This window comes from Mustela erminea, chromosome 21 (genome assembly GCF_009829155.1).
Source record: "Mustela erminea isolate mMusErm1 chromosome 21, mMusErm1.Pri, whole genome shotgun sequence".
NCBI lineage: Eukaryota > Metazoa > Chordata > Mammalia > Carnivora > Mustelidae > Mustela > Mustela erminea.
Window position 1 is genome coordinate 21,192,648 of NC_045634.1, and position 20,850 is coordinate 21,213,497.

Here is a 20,850-nt window from a genome sequence, read left to right on the forward strand (position 1 = left end):
AAATGATTGTGACACTGAATGACTAGTGAGAGTTTATATTATATTATAAATATAACCAGAAGTATTTCTGAATGTCTGTTTTTACCAAATAGTGTACTGGACTTATAAAACTATTTAAAACACTATCCTCAAAGAGCTTACGGTCAAGGTGAGAGAAAAGATACATGTGAAAAGTTTATTGAACAAGCAAAGTAATCAAAGATGTCATGTTATATCATATAGTCACATATTTGCCACTGGTCAAATTAATCATTATTCAATCAACTGAAGGTAACAAAATGTTAAAGTAGTAAACATAATTGGAAGTCCCACAGTAATTGGGTAGAAGAAGAAGGGGGAGTGGGGAATAAAAGACATCCAAGTTGGAAAGGAAAAAGTAAAAATGCCATGATGTTACATATAGAAAACCCTAAAGACTCCATTAGAAAACTGTTAGAACTAATTAATCAATTCAGTAAAGTTTCAGGATACAAAATTAATACAGAAAAGTATGTTGCATTTCTATACTGTAATAATAAACTATCAGAAAGAGAAATTAAGAAAATGGTCCTATTTGCAATTACATAAACAAGGATAAAATACTTAGGAATAAATTTAACCAAGGAGGTAAAAGACCTATATATTGAAAACTATAAGACATTAATGAAAGAATTTGAAAAAGATACAAATAAATAGAAAGATAACTCATTTTCATGGATTGGGAGATTTAATATCATTAAAATATTTATACTACCTAAAGCAACATGAAGATTTAATGCATTTCCTATCAAAATTCCAATGGCATTTTTCATAGAAATAGAATAAATAGTCCCAAAGTCTATCATGGAATCATAAAAGACCCCAAATAGCCAAAGCAATCTCAAAGAAGAAGAACAAAGGGAGGTTTTACCCTCCCTGATTTTATTTTTTTTTTAAAGATTCTATTTATTTATTTGACAGAGAGAGATCACAGTAGGAGAGAGGAAGGGAAGAGATCACAGAGAGAGGGGAAGGGAAGCAGGCCCCCCGCTGAGCAGAGAGCCCGATGTGGGACTCGATCCCAGGACCCTGAGATCATGACCTGTGCCGAAGGCAGCGGCTTAACCCACTGAGCCACCCAGGTGCCCCTACCCTCCCTGATTTTAAACTATGTTACGAAGCTACAGTGATTAAAACAGTGTGGTACCAATATAAAAAACAGATAAATAGATCAATGGAACAGAATAGCCCCAAAATGAACCTGTATGTATATGGTCAATAAATTTCAACACATGAACCAAGAATATACAATGGGGAAAGGATGGTATCTTCAACAAATGGTGATGGGAAAACTGGATAGCCACATGCAAAAGAAAGAAATTGGACTACTTTTTGTACATAAAAAATTAACTTAAAATGGATTAAAGACTTAAATGTAAGACCTGAAGCCATAAAGCTCCTAGGAGAGAACATAAACAAAGCAGTAAACTCCTTATGTAAGTCTTTGTGATGATTTTTTTAATCTGACCCTAAAAGCAAAAACAACAATAACAAAAATAGACAAGCAGGACAATATCAAACTAAAAAGTTTCTGTACAGCAAAGGAAACCATCAACAGAATGAGAAGGCAACCTACGGAATGGGACAAAATATTTGCAAATCACATACTAATAAGGAGCTAATAACCAAAATGTATAAAGAACTCATACACGTCAATATAAAAAAAATAAATAACTCAATTAAAATATAAGTAGAAGATCTGAATAGACTTTTTTTTTTTTAACCAAAAAAAACATGCAGATGACCAACAGGTACATAAAAAGATGCCCAACTTCATTAATCATTGGAGAAATGAAAAAAAAACCACAATGAGATATTACATCATACCTGTTAGAATGGCTATTGTCAAAAAGTAGAAATAACAAGTGTTGGCAAAGATGTGGAAAAAAGAGACTCTTATATGCATTGTTGGTTGGAATGTAAATTGGTGCAGCCACTATGGAAAACAAAAAATTCCTCAAAAAATTAAAAATAGAACTACCATATGATCCAGTAATTCTGCCTTAGGATATTTATCTTAAAAAATGAAAATACTAATTTAAAAAGAAATATGCACCTCCATTTTCATTGTGTCATTATTTACAATAACCAAGATATGGAAATAACCTATCAATGGATGAATGGTTACACACACACACACACACACACACACACACACACACTGGAATACTACTCAGCCATAAAAATAGGAAAAAATCCTGTCATTTGTGATATGGGTGGATCTCAATGGCATTATACTAAGTGAAGTCAGTCCGACAAAGAAAGACAAATCCTGTATAATCTCTTTTATATGTGAAGTATTATATATATATATATGTAAAGTTTTTCTATAGCTCTATACTTCCTCCTCCTCCCCTAGGGCTAACCTTCCTCTTGGAATGGCTCAGCAAGTATTATCAAGAACCCATATAACAGAATTGTGATCTCTATGAGACTGTGAGATGGGGAGACATTGGGGGTGAACAAATAAACCACCATCCAGTGGCTCGTCCATTTGACTCTGGACAGTCAGATGGCAGAAGGACTGACTGCCTTAGGGAAAAGGAAGAGGTTTCAGGTGTGAAGATGTTCAGGGAGGAACATGGAGGAATAACACAACAAACATTACCTAACTTTCACTTTTGAAATCCTAGAAACAGCCCAAGTGACCCTGAATCATTTCCTCATATTGCTGAAAACTAGTATAAACGTTTGAATTCTCCAGTAAGACTACAGTCTTCAGCTTACCCTAAATGGAATGTATTTTCCCTGCTCCAGGTTAACCCAAGTCCAGCCAAGTGTCAGCCAACTCTCTTCTCGACCCTCTTTCTCTCTCACTTCCTCCCTCCTCCACTAGAAAGCTGAAGGCCATTGTAAAAGGGAACAAGTTATGTTGATGTGTGCTGCTCTTCCTGCTCCTCCTGTTGCCTAGGGCTTTCCTTGGTCTAGACCTTGAGAACGTACCCCTTCAGAATGCTTCCAGCCTGCCAAGCAAGATAAGTCATAGCAGTTAAGTGGCAAGATACTCAAGACTCCCTAGACATTGAGCTGAGAGAGTTCGCTGGGCTTGGAGTGGTCCAGAGAGGATATGGGGGAGAGGAAAGCTTTGAAAACCTGGAAAGGGAGATCAGAGACAATTCTAGGCATGGAAAACGGTTGGCAAAGTTAGAACAGTGGGAATGCACAAGGCACGGTGATGCAATTGTGCAGCCCAGCCAGCTGGAGCATGGAGTTTGTGTTTGGAAGGAGAGAAAACTGGAAAAATGGGATGGGTCCAGACTCATCAGGCCTTAGAGAGTGATGATAACTTTTACTAAGAATAGTAAATCTTATTAATCAGTGGTACTATCCCAGCTGCAAAGATCCAGACATCCTTATTCTAAACTCTATGGTCAGTAGTAAAAGAAAAAGAGACAGAAACAGTCTTTTTATTTTTAGAGGGGGGGAGGAGCAGAAGGAGAAGGGGAGAGAGAATCCCTTGCAAGTTCCACACATCTGAGTCAAAATCAAGAGTTGGACTCTTAACTACCTGAGCTACCCAGGCACCCCCAGGTTTTTTTTTTCATTGCATAATAACATGTTTATTATAAACCGCAGGGTTTTTTTAGATGATGTACTACAATACCAGAAACCCATTAGATACCAACTATAATCACTATTCATAAAGACTTTTGATATGTATATATTACAGGGGATTTAGCAAATGAGTTTGGGGGGGTAGTCAAAAGCTTTTATTTTTGGTGATATGTTTTTAAAGATTGAATTTGGCTTTATTAAAATTCAACCATTGCTCATGATAATGACAAGTGATGCCATTAAGATATAGAGGAGATATATGAATTTAGAGAACTAATGAAAATAGCCTCTTTTAACAATCTCCAATTTTCAAATTTTAGAGCAAATCATCCTCCTTAGAAATGCTAACCATTTCCTATAAACTAGTTTGATAAAAAGGTTTACTTTAGAGTAATCATAGTTTATACTTAAATCACAAATTTGCCTGCTCTATTTCCTGCCACCATCCATCCTTTGTTTTTCTTTGAATATTTCAGTTTGCAGCATTCTAGCATCACTGATGATCTATAGTCTTGGTGCCAGATGTGAACCACTCATTGTGCCTGAAATTGCAAAAGCAAAAATGCTTCTATTTCCTTTAAACACTTTTTTTTTCCAGTTTCCAATTTGAGGTATTAAGAATGCCTACCATGTTGCTCTTCCATGTAAATAACAAATAATAAGAAATGTGAAAATACCAACAATTGTTTATTGTTTAATTCAGAGGCTGATTAAATGCTGCATGGACGAGTGTTTTTACCTATTCTCTCCATCTAGACACATGGGAGCTAAAGTATCACCTACTGAAACACTCAAGTGATTACGGACTCTAGATATTTTATACATATATTTAGAGCAAGTTTTCCTAAATTGTTTACGGAGATCTTTCTTTCCCCACTCTTCTGTTGACACATACCATTTTAAAATATAATAAAAATAGAGTACTAGAAAATAAAACTGGGGGGAAGACATAAAACATAAAACATAGAAGCCAAAGTGTTTTATCATTAGATTCAACAGACATAAAATTACTCTGTCCAACTACTACAAGAATGCTTCCTCTGGATTTCTAAATGCTTCCTCTAGATTTCTGTGCTCCTCTGTGGTCATTCATAGAGCCTCTGACGAGCCATTGGCCTCACATTAAAAAATCTCAAAGAGGGATGCCTGGGTTGGCTCAAATGGTTAAGCCTCTGCCTTTGGCTCAGGTCATGACCCCAGGGTCCTGCATTGAGTCCTGCATTGGGCTCCCTGCCTGCTGCTCCCCCTGCTTGTGCTCTCTCTCTCTGATAAATAAATAAATAAATAAAATCTTTAAAAAAAAAAAAATTAAGTCTCAAAGACCAAGAAGCCCAAGCCAATAGTGAGTGTGAGGGAAAATTAGGGTCAGAACGCCCTGAGTCGCCAATTCAAGATTAAGGAAGCAGTGCAGGTGCCCTGTTTCTTGAGTCTGTTTATGAGGGTCTTCCCTGCTGCGGAAAGGAAGGAAGGAAAGCAGGCAGGCAGGAAGGAAAGAAAAAGGAATTTGTCCAAAAGAAGCACTTGCTAACAATTTCCACTGCCCTTCATCACTTGCTTTTTTCTTCAGTAGGAAATGTGCTCTACCTTCTATGCAGATTCCTTTTTTTAAGGTGAAGTTTGCAGACTGCCAGTTCCTGTACAGCATAATTTATGCAAATGACTTCCATCTCCCTTAATTCTATTTTTCCTTTTCTGAAAGCTTTTCTTTTTTATTTTCTTCTTCTGACTTGTATTTACTTAGCTTTTTAATGTCAGTGACAAAAGTAAGAGTTTCATTTTTTTCCCTATATTTTTCCTTGCTTAAAATATTTGTGAAGAGATTTTTGGCTTCCTATTTAATAGAAAGAAAATTTTATGTTCTTTTTCTGCTAATGTTAGCAAAATACCTGTTTACTTAAATATCATATTTTAAGGTTCCATTAGGTGCCCCAGAAAGGAATATATATCCGCACAAATAACATATCCTAATATAATAGTGGAATCCAATAGTAACATCATTATTGAGTTGAAATCTTTTTATTGTTTTGGTTAATAACATGACAATACTAATAACATTGCATGAAATTATATTAATAATTATTCAACATAGAATGAGTCTTTCATGATACCATTCAAATAATGTTATTAATAATATCTAAAGTGTCTTATTATAAATCTCTCTCATATAATTTGATCCAGTAACATAGCACTTGGATATTATTTCCATATATACATTCCATACATACTCCAAGCCAGTAATCACACTCTAAGCAGCAGATTCCTCCCCACCTCTCTGTGAAGACTTACATCAGATTCTCAAAGATTCAGAGCTTTGGTGATTTGCTTTTATCCTGGAATTTTCAGTGACCAAAATTTGAACCCTGAGCTTCTATTTCCCAATTCTGTCACCTCTATATGTTCTGTAAAATGCTTTCTCATAAAATCCATTAATTTTTTCAATTGCCTTGTTTCTATTTTGCTTTTTTATTATTTGTAGAAGTGCTTTATTAGAGATATTAACACTCTGTTGTTTATTTATGTTGAAGTATTTCCATTTATCATTTTGTTTTTTTTTTCATCACCCTCGGAATAACACTTATGTACCTTACAGTGAATCTCACCCAACCCTCACCCTCATCCATGGACTTTGGTGAGCACTGAGCTAGTCTTTATCACTGTAGTTGTGCCTTTTTTAGAATTATCTGTGAATGGAAGAAGGTGCTACCAGTATTATCATACAAGCGTTTATACAAACATATGTTATCATTTCTTTTGAGTAATACCTGAGTGGATTTAGTTGGTAAGGGTATGTTTGACTTTCAAAAGAAACTTCCAAATTTTCAAAGTGGGTAGGCCATTTTACATTCCCACAGGCAATATATAAGAATTCCAGTTGTCCAACATCCTACCCAACACTTGACGTGGTTAGTCTTTTTAATTTTAGTGTGTAATGGTAACTCAGTCTGATTTTAATTTGCATTTTCCTAATGACTGAGATTGGATAGCTTCTTGTACTTGTTAGCCATTCATATACCTTCTTTTGCAAAGTGTCATTTCAAAATTTTTGCCCATTTGTTATTATCTGGTTATTTGTCTTTTTGTTACATTGAATTATAGGGCTCTTTATATATTCTGGATATATGCTTTTTAAGTATTTTGTCCTAGTCAGTGACTTGAATTTTTCTTTTCTTTGCAGTATTTTTAAGAGGACAAAGGAATTTTTTGGTTCCAATTTAACCATTGTTTAATGACTAATGCTTATTGGATCCTAAGGAAACTTTGCCTAACTTAAGGCTACAGAGTTTCTTGTACACGCCTTATAGTTTTACTCCTAAATTTGTACTATGGTTCATGGTCCATTTAGAGTTACTGTTTAACGTTTGAGATAAGGGTTGAGGTTCATTTTTTTCCATATGGCATCCAATTGTCCCAGTACCATTTGTTGAAAAGATTATTTTTCTCCATTGATTTACCTTGGCATCTTTATCGAAAATCAGCTGAACATGTTGTATGGACCTATTTCCAAAATCTTTCTTCTGTTCCATTGTTCTATATGCCTATCCTTAAATCAGTATCATCCTATTTTGATAACTGTAGATTTATAAGTCTTGATGTCTGGAAGTATAAATCCTTAATATTGCACCTCTTTTTCAAAAATTTTTTTATTTATTTAGGTCCTTTGTATTTCCATATAAATTTTAGAATTAACTTGTCAGTTAAAAAAAGAAAAGAACTTCTAGAATTTTGATTCATACTTATTTTATAGATTAGTATGGGAGAATTAATATCCTGACAGTATTGAGTATGCAATTCCATGAACATGGTATATGTCTCTATTTATTTAGGTATTTTATTTCTCTTAGTAATGTTTTATAAAGCATTCAGTGTATGGTATACACATTTGTTACCAGTATTTTCTCTAAGTATTTTCATACTTTTTTATCATGTTATAAATGAGACTTACTAATTTTTCATTGATAGTATACACAAATATAATTGATTTTTGTATATTAAACTTTGATCCTATTAAATTCACTTTTTTAAAAAGATCTTACTCATTTATTTGTCAGAGAGTGAGAGAGCATGCAAAGCAATGGGAGCCATAAGCCAAGGGAGAATCAGGCTCTCTGCTGAGCAAGGAGTTCAATGAGAGAGACATATGGCCTGAGCCAAAGGCAGATGCTTAACCGACTGAGCCACCCATGTGTCCCTTAAACTCATTTTTTATTTCTAGTTAATCTGACTAGAGATTAATCAACTTTATTGATCTTTCCAAAGAACAGTATTTTAACTTCTATTTTTTATGTTCAGTTTCAATTATTTCTGCTCTTATATTTATTTTTTTCCTTTCTTCTCCTGGCAGGTTCAGAGCAGCCATTATCCTAAAACTAATTTAGTCCCCCTACTAAGGCATGACCCTTCTAGGGATTCTACCCAAGGCTGCTTATTACATGAGTTCTCATAATGCTGACAGGAGGAAATAGAAACTAATCCGAGCCCTGTGTGAGTTCTAGGGTGTTATCTGTCTATTGACTTCTAGTATTTTTTCCCCAAGTTTGGGAAATTTCCTTCTACATTTATACAGATCAGTATTCAGACAAAGGTTTGGAAGACTTCTCTGCAAATATGCAGATCTCACAATGTTGCTCTCTTTTTTTTTGGTACTCTGACTTGCAAACTCTAGCTGCCTCAATCTCCATAAACTCTAATGTCTGTCACCTCAAGATTCTTAGATTATGGGGCACCTGGGTGGCTCAGCGGCTCAGCTCAGCCACTGCCTTCAGCTCAGGTCATGATCCCAGGGTCCTGGGGTTGAGCCTTGCATCAGGCTCTCTGCTCAGTGGGGAGCCTGCTTCCCCTCCTTCTCTCTCTGCCCGCCTCTCTGCCTACTTGTGATCTCTGTCTGTCAAATAAATAAAGTTTAAAAATCTTAAAAAAAAAAAGATTCTCAGGTTATGTTTGGTTTTTCTCTCTCTACTCTGTAGCCAGAAAATACCCCCAGGCAGTAAGCCGGAAACAGTAGAGCTTGTTTTGTTTTGTTTTTTTAAAACTCTCTTTCAGAAATCACAGTCCTGCTTTACCTATTATGAAATTTCTGAAAAACATTGTTTTATATTTTGTGCGTGCGTGGCGGAGTGGCAGTATATCTTCAGGACCCCTTTGTGGACAGGAGCTAAGGCAACCTATAAACTACCTTTTTATGAAAACATTCAAACTTGTTGGTATTGGCAGTGTGTTTGAGGTCCTGTTAATAAATAACATTTATTTATTAATAATAGTAAATAGTTAATAATATTAATTATTTATTAATATGGTTGAAAAGGTATAATCAATAGGCTATATTAACATAGAAAAATATTTTTGTTCCTGTTTGGCCCGACTTCAAAATTATCCCTGAATGCATATGCACAAATATACCATTATCCCAGATTGCTTTTGATTTTACTATTAGTACAGCATTTTATTAGAGGTTATTGATAAATGTTAAGATCCAAAAGATAATCAACATTTAGCTTTTTATAGAGACTTGTGGCAGTGAGATTACATGAAGGTAAAACAAAGCATTTGAATATTTTTGTTTCTCAGAAGAAGTCTTTTGTTCAGAATCAGCAAGAGGTTGATTTTTTTTGTTCCAATGTCAACATAAAGATACATATAAAACTTGTATGAATGGAAATAAATGCAATTTAAAAGTAATTCAAATAGTCATAATATACTCTTGAGTCTTAGTAAACAGAGAAATTACATCACTGTAAATCTATGTTATAATGTTGGACTCCTTTAATTCATATTATACTGAAATTTTATACCATGAAGAATAAACAATAGAAGGATAAAATGACAAAAGGAAGAATAGAAGATATAAGAGAAAACGAAGAATAAGAGCAAGGACATTTCCTTGCTAAATTTCCTCCTTAAGTTTTAACTATGTCTAAAATTTATTTTACCAATAGATAGTCTATCCTCTGCTAAGGCAATATAAATTATAGATGTATTATTTCTTTAGCACTATTGCTGATGCATCCTTGTTGATTTTTCTATAGAATTAAAAATATTTTAACCTTCTGAAATCAGAACACAAAAAAAATCTGAAATCATTACATTAAAAAAAAATTCTGGGAGCACCATTACTTCCTCTTCCCATTCTCTAGTACTTTTTCTTTCCTGTCTTTCTGCCAAAATTACTAGTATAGAAAACTAGAGTGAACTAGTCAACAAAAAATGGAAAGGAAATAATTGAGAGAGAAGTGAACCAAAACAAACAAATGAATAACTCCAAAGAAACATATTCAAAGCAACTTGAAAATAGCTTGAGGAAAGTATAAAAATGGCCAATTAATTTACTAATAGCTTAGATTCTGTGAAGATACTTTTTAGAAGAGGAATGAGACCACCTACCCCAGTAGAGTTGTTTAACCTTTCTGTTCCACTTTCAGAGGACAGGCCCCATCCTGTTGGATTCTGTATGCTTTACTTCCATCTCCCCTTCTGTACCAGAATCAAGGATCTAATCAATCCCCTTTATAGCAATTGTGAAAATGCTGTCCTAAGATCACAAAGCTGTCAAGGGGCAGGACTCAAATGCGGTCTGTCTCTGACTTAGTCTCTTTGGTCTGACTTAGTAGAATCCCATAGACTGGGTGACTTGTAAACAACAGAGATGTTTTTCTCACCATCCAGAGTCTGTGAGGTTGATCAGGGTGCCAGCACGTTTCGTGTCTGGTGAGGACCTACTTCCTGGTTCATAGACCCCATCTTTTTGCTGAGCCCTCACATGGAAATGGGGCAAGGAGATCCCAAGTTCTCTTTTATAGGGACTTATCTCTTTCATGATGGCTCAACTTTCATGACCTAATCATTTTCCCAAGACCCCACTTTCTAATACCATCACATTGGGGATTAGATTTCAACATATGAATTTGGAGGAGAACACAAACATTCAGTATAGAGCAGTTTCTTTTCTCAAAAGCTAGGTGACTTCTCAGCCCAAGTGAAGAACTTTGTTTCAGAAAGCAGTTAGTAATGAGATTCAGTAGTTAAAAAGGAAAGAAGGTATTATTGTGTCAGGAAGAAAATAACATTTTTCTTTCCTCATATTCACTGCTTGTTTTTTACTTTCCTCATTTATCACAAGAAGTGATCACACTTATCACACTTATTATGATAAATGAGGAAAGAAAAATGCTTATTATTCAACAGTATTCCCACACCAAACTGATTTTGCCCTGAAAGATAGTGTGATTTTGGTGTATATATCAGGAGTTGTAGAGAAATAGTCTCTGAACATCTTTGATCGCTAACTCCCATGAGTTTCTGAGCATACAACCCCAATATATACATTTATTTATAAATTTTATCCATAAATCATTGTACTTGCATGTCTGTATATTGGAAAAATAGAAAAAACTCAAAGAGCTATCTAAATAGACATAGATTCTAAGATTTTCTTCTCGCCTTCCAAGGAGACTCCTGTCTGCCCTCAGGTTGGAGATCACTAATTTGAAGAAAATTGTCCTTGTGGTCTTTTGGTCTATCGAGCATCAATAGATACCTAACTGATAGTGTAAACAACTTTGCCTTGACCCCTTCGGTTGAAAATATCTAACAATTTATCACAAAGAAGATTCTCAACCAAACTGAATGTAATCCTTATGGTTCCAATTGTAGGGGCAAATAAAATTGCCACTTGTATCAGAGCAAATGTATTCAAGATGATCATGCTAAATAAAGAAAAACCAAAATGAAAACAGAGATTGGCAGCATGTAACCTATATGCTAGGCATTCTCCATTGCGGGGGGTCGGGGGAGAGACAGAAAGTCGTCCTTAGAGTCACAGAAGCGTCATACTACGAATTTTGTCATGGGCTTTTGGAGATGTAGAAATATAATGGAGAAGTCCTTTGATGAAAGTGCAGCCCTTAAGCAGACCTATTGTGCCAGATAGCCACTGTCTTTCACTTAACCTGTTGTCCTGTTGCAGGGGCTAGGTCTCTCACAGGGCTTAACCAAATGGAGTTTTAATAATTTCCTTCCTGTTCCAAAGACCCATATCTAAGCATGGCGTTGACTCTTAATAAACATTTCATTTCCCATCATTACTCATACTATTTTGAAAGAACCTACTAGCACTTTGGTTAATCCTAATGTTCTAATTACTCCAAAGGAGGCTTAAATGAGTTTCATCACCAAATAAGAGTGCCAATAGATCAAAGTGGATTTGTGTGACACGGGCTTGGAAGAGAAGGTATCCCTAACATTAGATCAAAGCATATGGGACCTAGAAACACTATAAAATTAAAATTTTATTTATAGTAAAAAGACAAAAATTACAAATTAGACAAAACTAAATAAAATCTATAATACATTACTAAAATGGAATGGTTTTCTTACATGGAAAATATTAGGGGGACATACTTGAGGAGAGTTTCCAGATTAATATACAAATAGGAGTCCCCCAGGTCAGAGAGCAGCTCCACCAATGGCTGAAACTAGCCCTTTATCACAAGAAAAAGGAACTGAAAAGCAATCAAAGCATAGTATTGCTATCTTCATTTCTCTTATAATTCCCAGCAGGAGCTTTAAAAAAATCAATAAACTTCTCATATTCCCACTTACCCCATCTGCCAAGCTGAGATAACATTAATTATGGTATACTGTCCTCACCTCTCAGTGAAAAGAGACTTGGATTATTTTAAATTCATGGAAATAAAATTCGAGGAATTATTCTATAAATGGTGAACTTTGAAAAACACTTTTTCTGCATGGAACATTTCTTTTAATGGCCAATAAATACAGCCAGAAAGCAAAAAATAAAAACAATTTAAAATTGACAGTGTATTGGTTTTTACATCATACCTTTGATATGTGGGTGAGACTCATTTACAAGGAGTTGAAACATCTTCACAATGAAATTTGAATTTAATGAGTTTTTAGAAACGAGGGGTAAAATTGCCAGCTCTACTTTGGAATATGGTAAAATCAAAAATTAAAGTCCACCTTGCTTGAAAACATAGCTGTGCTCCCCTGCTCCAATAGACTGTCAGTAAGAGTTATATTTATGATGGTAAGTTTCGATATACCTCTTAGGTTAGGTCTTTGGACTGGTCTATCAAATGGAAACTGTGCTTAGAATAAGTAGGCTTTTGTAATACCTGCTGAGACGAGCTACAGTGAAGTACTAGGAGTATTGTCTTTGAAAGAACATGTCATGGAGGAGAAGGAGGATGTTTTAGAACACTTTGGAGATCAGACCAGAGTATCCTATCATTAAGCAATATGTGTTGACTAGGCCTTTGTTCTCTTGGCTCACTGCACTTCAATTTTCATAGCTGGGGTCATCTAAAACCCCTCTGAGACTCAGGCTTCTTTCATACCATGAGCCCATCACCATCAGTGGTGATTTTATTTTACTACGATTAAAGAGTTTTGGCCTATAGCTTAGTATCAGTTGAGCCTAGATAAACCCTAATGGGTCATTATCACTGTCATTAATTTATGAGCAGTCAAGTTGACCGGAAGGCTAATGAGCTTTGAATGCAGATAGCTCTGGGTATGAATCCTAGGTCTGGCATTTGTTATCTCCTTTCTCAAATCTCTTCTCTCTGCGCTCCAGCTTCCTCATTTCTAAAGAGGAGATAATAATACCGATTAGGGGTGTACATATGTGGGTCTATCTACAGTGCTAGAAGAGTTTTGGTATGTCATAGGTACTCCATAAATGCTGTTTCCCATTCTGTGTATAGGTACAGGAAAGCTTCATGCTGTTACAGTCAGTGACTTTGCATGAATCATACAATCAGCTGTTGATATTTGTGCTGGGAATGGTTGTAGGTCATAAATCTTGAATGGAAAGTTAGGTGAGGTCAGTGCTTAAGAGGAGTTCGGAATCCAGGCTTCCTTTTCCTTCTTTGTGCTACCATAGTGCTTGGTACATGCTTCTGTCATAGAATTTATGACACTATTTTGAAATGATTTGTGGTCAGTGGGATTTCTGCACAAAGACTGAGTCGATGTCTTATTCATCTTCAACTTCCCTGTGCCTAGCACAGAGTGTGGTTCACTGCTTACGCTATGATTACTTCATACTGTTCCTCTACAAACAGACCTGCCCTGTTCAACCTGATCAGAAATGAGTCAACCTGTTTCAAGGTGCGCAGACCTCTTTGAAGGAGAAACACATCCATGCATGCACGCACGCACACACATGCACACACACATATCCACGCACACACACACACACACAGACTTCTAGTACTTCGTTTTAAAATGGTGCCATGTATTAGGCAATCAAATTTTTTGAGACTTTTTTTAATGAAGAAGTTTCCCTCGGAATTGGCTCCCACGGGGCACAAAGGCCCACATGCCTCGGCAGTTAGTACTTGTCTCCTGACCTATGCCCAGCCCAGTGATAAGGCAAGGAAGACAATATAGAGATGCACATTCTCAGCTGGAGAGACTCATGGGCTTTAACAACTTGGGAACAGTATGATTGAAGACAAGCGGGTTACTAATAAGTAGTGCCACAAGTGTTAGTTATAACTTGTAAGCATGGTCTCGCTACCCTTTGTATAACCAAGTTGTCAAAGTGCTTTTACAGCATTTTCTAATTTCACAAAGGTTATGAACTGACCTTTAGATACTATTGTGATGCCAATAGTTAGCCTCCATGCCAAACCTTGAAAGTTAGAAGATGGCATTGAAGGGAGAATGAGAGAGGAGAGGATTAATACTGCATTAAAAAGCAGAAAAGCAGCCAAATTCATTGGCAAAGAAATAGAGTTATTTGGCAGTTTAGAAACTCCAAAACAGATCTTGTTGAAGAAGCAGTTGGCCCGTATTTTGATTTCATGGTGCTTGGCAGTTCTTTTACTCTTCAGGAGAGAGGTTTTGATGTACAATTATAATGATGAAGTTTGCTTACTTGGAATTAAAAGATTCTCAAAACCAGGGAACATTTGAACCTTATTTAGAGGCAAAACCTAGAATTACTTGATTAAACCACTGAAAAATAAGTAGGAGCATAGTTAGAAGGGAAATATGAAGAGGTGATTAGTGTTTCCTTTAAAACTCAGGTATCCACTTCCTAGAGAGAATCCTAGGTTCTCCTGTAGGTTGCTCCTCCAGCCGTATCTTCCTTCCCTCACCCACAACTAAAGTTTGAACTTTCTGTGTCATAAACAGCCTAATCCCAAACCATGACTTCATAAAACACAAGTGAGCTAATCAAATGCAACTATGAATGAGAATTTACCTTGAAAGCTGGAGAGAACCCCACCTGCCATGCCTCCTTGTCTCCCTCCCTCACTTTTTTGCCCCCTGCTCTGCCTTTCCTTCAAAAGCACAAGGTTAGCCTGGATTGCCAGGGAAGGAGACAAGTTATTAACTAGACGGACGGCCGAGCTTGTACCAAGTCAAGTCACTGGATTACACAGGGAGCCAGAATCCTCTCCATAGCCACGAAGGCAGCCCGAGCGCGGCGCGAGTGTGTCGCGGGCTCAATTGTAAGCCTTTCCAGATGTGGCAGCCGCGCGCGCTTGGCGGCCATCCAGGAGGCCGCCTGCAGTCGGCGCTTCCCGGGCCGCAGTGCGAGCCGCAATGCCGGGATCCTGAGGGCGCAGGGCTCGCTCGCGGCTCGCCCCCGGGCCGGCGCTCACGCAGCCCCGCCGCCCCGCGGAGCCCCAGCCCGCAGCCGGCCAAGGACAATCTGCAGTGGGAGGAGGCCAGCATGGTCGCGGCGCCGGGGCTGCGCTGAAGTCCATTGCGCCTGGATGGGGGACCCCGAGGCCCACGTGATGGCTCGGTCCCTGAGAGCCCCTCTCCGGAGGTCCTTTAGCGATCACATCCGAGACTCCACCGCCAGAGCCCTGGATGTTATTTGGAAAAACACCCGAGACAGAAGGCTGGCAGGTGAGGGGCGCGAAGGGGAGGGAGGGACGAGAGGTATTAAAAGGAAAACAATTCAGGGCACAGACGCAGATATTAACTCGGATAATTAATGATCTCATCGGCTGGATAAAGTTCATCGCCGTCCTGGCAATGCTTTCCATCTCCCTTCCTCTGGTATTTAACGTTTCTGGAATTTTTTTTTTTTTTTTTTTTTTCCTAATGCCTCTCAGGTTTCTGGTCTGATTATTTCTAGATAAGGTTTATGAGAGGTGTGGTTTTTTTTTTAACCTTGAGAAGAAAAGCAAGGTCCTTTTGAGTGTCAGGGAATCAGTGGTGATGAGCAGCTGCAGGGTCTGTTGTGCGGCGGGGGACCGAGGTGGGGCTGCTCTGGCCCCAGGTGGCCTGGTCTGTGCTGGAGAGGGGCCTGGAAAGGCTGTGTGTCAGTGGAGTAATCTGCGCTACCCAGTGAAAGCCTGCTGGTATTTCCTCTGGCAGCCTGGAGCTGCTCTGAGTTCCAAGAGGGTGTCAGGTATGCTAGAGGCAGGCGTTTGAAATATAATAAAACATAAATACAGTGGTGCAATTCAGACTTAGTAGGGCTCATGTGACAGCAACCAAATGGCCAACAGTGTTTTAAGGGGTACAGTAAAAGAAACAACTTATGCCTGATCCTGGTATCAAGAATATAAATTGATATTTGTGATAAAATAATCTCTCTGAATTCAGGAAAGGCATCCTAGTCCTGGTTCATGGCTCCCCCTTGGGTGCTCTGTAAGTCTCTGTATTTGTGTCATCTACATGAATGGGCCAGAGATGGTATTTTTTTAACCTTTTTGGTTAACCTGGTTGCTTTTCATATTCTGTGTGGAGTTCCGAATTGTTACAAATATTAAAAGTGGCCTCCAAGTATCAACAGATTTCTGTGCTGTGTGTTCTCAATAAAAGGTCCTTTGACTTTCACGTGATAGTCTTGACATGACTTGAAGAGGGGGAAATGTAAGGGTCGTGATTGTGATAACAGATTATGAAGATAACATGCTAGTTATATCCCTTCGCAGGCTGTAAGGTTGTCCTGAATGCTCATGGAGCTCTTTCTCTTTGTTAAGCGAAACAATATTGCCCAGTACAGGTCAGGGTAAACAATGTCAAGTTGAATCATAAAGCAGAGGAGGGAGAGCAAAATATTTTAAATTTAGCCATTTTATTATGGCTTTCAAATAAATATGATACCTTAAAGAAATCCTATATTCCAGTAAGTTTTTTTAAGCTGTATTATCTAGTGTTAACAGTTTGCAATTAGCCAGAGAAAATTTAAGAAACAAGATAGTAGAATATAAAATCTACTATAATTAACTATAACTGGTTGGCCTTTAAAAAAAAAAAGTAGATCCTTCATTGTTGTCTTATTTGACAAATCCATTGTCACAAGTGGAAAGGTTCCACAAATAATGTCTTATTAAAGACACACAAAAATATTTTGTGGTTTAGTGTTTAAACTCGAGAGTAAGACTAAATCAAACATTCCTGCTTCCCAGGATTCCCCTTATATTTTCATAAATGGTGAGATTTTGACAGCTGTTGGCCTCCTAGAATGAGGATATTATCCCTAGAAAGTTGCTGCTTGTCTTTCATTTGTATGTTTGTGTGTATGTACACACACACACACACACACACACACACACACACACACAATGTATATGGGGTAAAAAATGTAGCATCAAATGAAAAACACTTAAAGAAAAATAGTTACTTTTTGTATGTGATAGAAGTTAAACATTTCCACAGCTCTAACAGCAAAGAGGATTTTACTTGTTCCCTGCCCACCGAAGAAAGAAATTCTTTATATTGCCCAGTTTTTCTAAGGTGAGTATGACCTATTAGGTAATTCACGCAGTAGAGAATCCAGGTACTAAACTTGAAAAGAAAGAATTTTGGCTACCGCAACTGGCTGGTGATTGGAGACTTGGACCCTTTTCATGCCTCCCCTGTGCTTGGCACATGGCTCAGAGCTCAATCAGTGTTTGTCAGGTGGAGAGCAATTTGGTGCACATCCAGATCTCAAGAGCACTTACTGTCCTACTTCTCCTCAGACTTCTCTGCGCCCCACCTTCCTACCAACCCCAGGCTGAATAAAGCTGTGAGTTATCCACCAAAAGTCACTTCTCTAAACACCAGATACAGTCTTCATTATCTATCATAACATCCCACCCTCGGCTGCAAAATGGAGGGAGGTACCAAGTCCAAAACTCCGGCTTCACCTCACGTTGTGAAATTAACGCTGGGACGGGTAAACCAGTGTTTTGAAGCCTTTGAGGAAAATACTTCTTTTAATACTAGCTGAAGTGTTATTTTCATGATGCTCATTACTTTGATGACTTTCATCAAGTCTCTCAAACACTAACCTGAGATTTCCGTTTCTTCCAGAGGTTTAACTTCTTTGGCCATGGGACAAAGTTTTAAGTTTCCTTGTTTGGTAGTTTCTCTCTCAATCAGTTAGTTTTTCTCTCTCTCCATGTGCATGTGCATGTATGTGTGTGTGTGTATATCCCTCTCTCTCACCCCCGCAAATACACACACCCTACATAACTTAACAGTTCCCAGTTCTTCTACCCCAAATGATGTTATGTATGAAAACCATTATTTACATTTCTTTACCTTAAAATCCCTTATAAGTAAAACAGGGATTCTGCCTATTATTTTTAAGGATCCCTTTCCTTGTGTAAACAAAATGCAGAATTGCTGCTAGGAGAAGACCTTCAACTTGTAAGGAGTGATGGAACAGACTGTCTTAATTGTATCCTCCTTGACATGGAATTGCCTTTTTCTGCCCAACCACAACCCGCAGGGTTTCTTTTACTCCTATTCTCTGTCTGACTGTTATTCCCAAACCCAAAGGTACACAATCTCTTTACTAAACTTAGAAGCCCCTGTGGGCTCCTGGGTGGTTCAGTTGGTTAAGCCTCTGACTCTTGGTTTTGGCTCAGGTCATGGTCTCAGGGTCCTGGGATCAAGCCCTCTGTTGGGACTCTGTGCTCAGCAGGAAGCCTACTTGAGATTCTCTCTCTCTCCTTCTCCCTCTCCCTCTGCTCCTCCTCCCACCAAAATAAAAATGAAATATATCTTTTATAAAAATAAAAATAAATAAAAGCAGAGGATGACATCTAGTTTCCAGGGAATTACAACGTTGAGGTTAACAGTGGGTGATGGATAAGGTAGACATCCCTTCTCTGGACAAACTGTGCATCTGTCATCAATCTCTCCCATGCCTCTCGTGGTTCCTCTACTGCCTCCTCCCTCCCTCTGGGTACACAGACTTCTTGGCTTCAGGGTACATTTCATTCCCTAAAACCTGTTACCCCTTAATCCTTTCAAATAGGGCTTCTTAGCCTTTTTTGTGCTAATAGATGTTTTTGGCATTCTGGTGAAGCCTGGGTTCACTCTCCAGAAAGAAAAAAATTTTTTTAAGATTTTTATTTTTTTATTTGACAGCGAGATCACAAGCAGGTAGAGAGGCAGGCAGAGGGAGGGGGGAAGCAGGCTCCCCGCTGAGCAGAGAGCCCGATGCTGGGCTCGATCCCAGAACCCTGAGATCATGACCTGAGCCGAAAGCAGAGGCTTAACCCGCTGAGCCACCCCGGTGCCCCCGAAAAATATTTTTTGATATGTAAATAAGATACATTGAATTAGAAAGGAAATCAGTTATAGTACAATTTAGTTATCAGGGTATTCCAAACACAAAATTATGGTATAGTAATAGAAAATGAGTGAATTGTATAATAGACTATAATGTTTTCAATATGGGGAAGTAAATATAAATTAAATATTTTGTAAGGATACCAGTGTGCAGATTGTTATCGCTAGCTAGAATAAGAACATTAAACTGTACAGGGGCTCCTGGGTGGCACAGTGGGTTAAGCCACTGCCTTCGGCTCAGGTCATGATCTCAGGGTCCTGGGATCGAGTCCCACATCGGGCTCTTTGCTCAGCAGGGAGCCTGCTTCCCTCTCACTCTCTCTGCCTGCCTCTCTGCCTACTTGTGATCTCTCTCTGTCAAATAAATAAATAAAATCTTTAAAATCTTTTAAAAAATAAATAAACAAATAAATAAATAAAATCTTTTAAAATCTTTAAAAAAATCAAACTGTACAGTAATCTTTGATTCATCTCCTTGTCACCAACTATTATAGATAGGCCAGCAATGTACAAACTTTCACCTTTACTGTTTGGTGGCTGAATGGGGCCAGCAACGATGTCACATGAGTATCTGTGGATGTTGATAGCACAAAAACCACAATCGTGTGTGATCTGGAGTAGGTTTATTAACTCCCCAAACTGTGGAGTAGGAATAATTATAAATGATGTTTTGTGATATCTACATCAATTCTAATATGCTGTGGAAAAGTCTGGTTTCTGTTGGTGACAAAGTCACAGGAACAACTAATCCCATTGCGTGTGAGGCAGGGGGAGGTGGCAGTTTTTCAGTCTTCCAGTTCATAATTGGAAGAAAAGCTAAATTCCAGTTTGGGTTTTGTGAAAATAAAAGAAAGAAATTTGTCCTCATCCAAGTTTATAGACACTCCAAATTCTCTCAGCAGACCCTAGGTTAAGAATTCCTGCTTTATCCATACTTTGCATTCTGAGTACTTCCAGACAACCATTCTCATAGACTGAGATGCTGAGATCTCATAGATGAGAGGACTGGATTTTGTTGATATATTTTCAACAAAGCTCTGCAAACGAGTGTGGACTGATGTACCAATTAGACTGCCTCGAAGGAAAAACAAGAGACACTACTATTCAGACTAGAAAGAGACAGAGAGGCTAAAAGAAAGACAAAACCCTGACTACACACCTGTACAGTAGCTTTCATCAGTTTGCAAAGTGGAATGGATAAATATACTGAAAAGAAATTAAATATTAGCCTTTATTTAATGGCATCTCATAAAGTAAGCACAGCTTATATAGTGTAAAACCCCCTTATTGTTTAAAAAGTATTCAACCTACTCTGTTAGAGAAACATGACATATAAGGGGGGGGAAAATGTAAAAGCCTCAGCCTGTTTGGGGACATGTGTCCCTACTTCCATAGCTAAACATTTTCGAGAAGGAAGAAAACTAAATTGTCTAGGAGGAAGGCAGGAAAATTGAGACGAATCTCAATCCAAGTGAGATTCAATGGACGTAGAATAAATTTAAGTACTTACAGTAGTTTGGATACCCTGGGGGTATTCTGTTGAGTGGTGGGTATCTTCTGTCTTTTGTGAAATTGAGTTTTACATTTCTGCTGACTAGGTCTCCAGTTCACTAGCAAGACAAATGTTTGACGTGCTCTGTCGTACTTTGGCCCTCAATTCAGTGGGACATCAGGAATTCTGGCCCACTTCCCATGACGAGAAACCACAAACATTGACTC

General features: G+C 37.9%; 1 protein-coding gene across 2 annotated transcripts in view; it reads left to right on the plus strand.

Moving 5' to 3' along the window:
* DLC1 (DLC1 Rho GTPase activating protein) overlaps window positions 1-20,850 on the plus strand; it is a 410,622-nt gene that overhangs the window by 220,272 nt on the left and 169,500 nt on the right. Inside the window, exon 1 of one of the 2 annotated variants that reach the window (XM_032328907.1) lies at window positions 15,293-15,459. The exons of the other annotated variant lie outside the window; for it this stretch is intronic. Coding sequence (XP_032184798.1) covers window positions 15,321-15,459 — 139 coding nt within the window. The 5' untranslated portion in view covers window positions 15,293-15,320. Of the gene's footprint in view, window positions 1-15,292; window positions 15,460-20,850 lie in introns of those variants that run through there. 2 annotated transcript variants of the gene reach the window in all.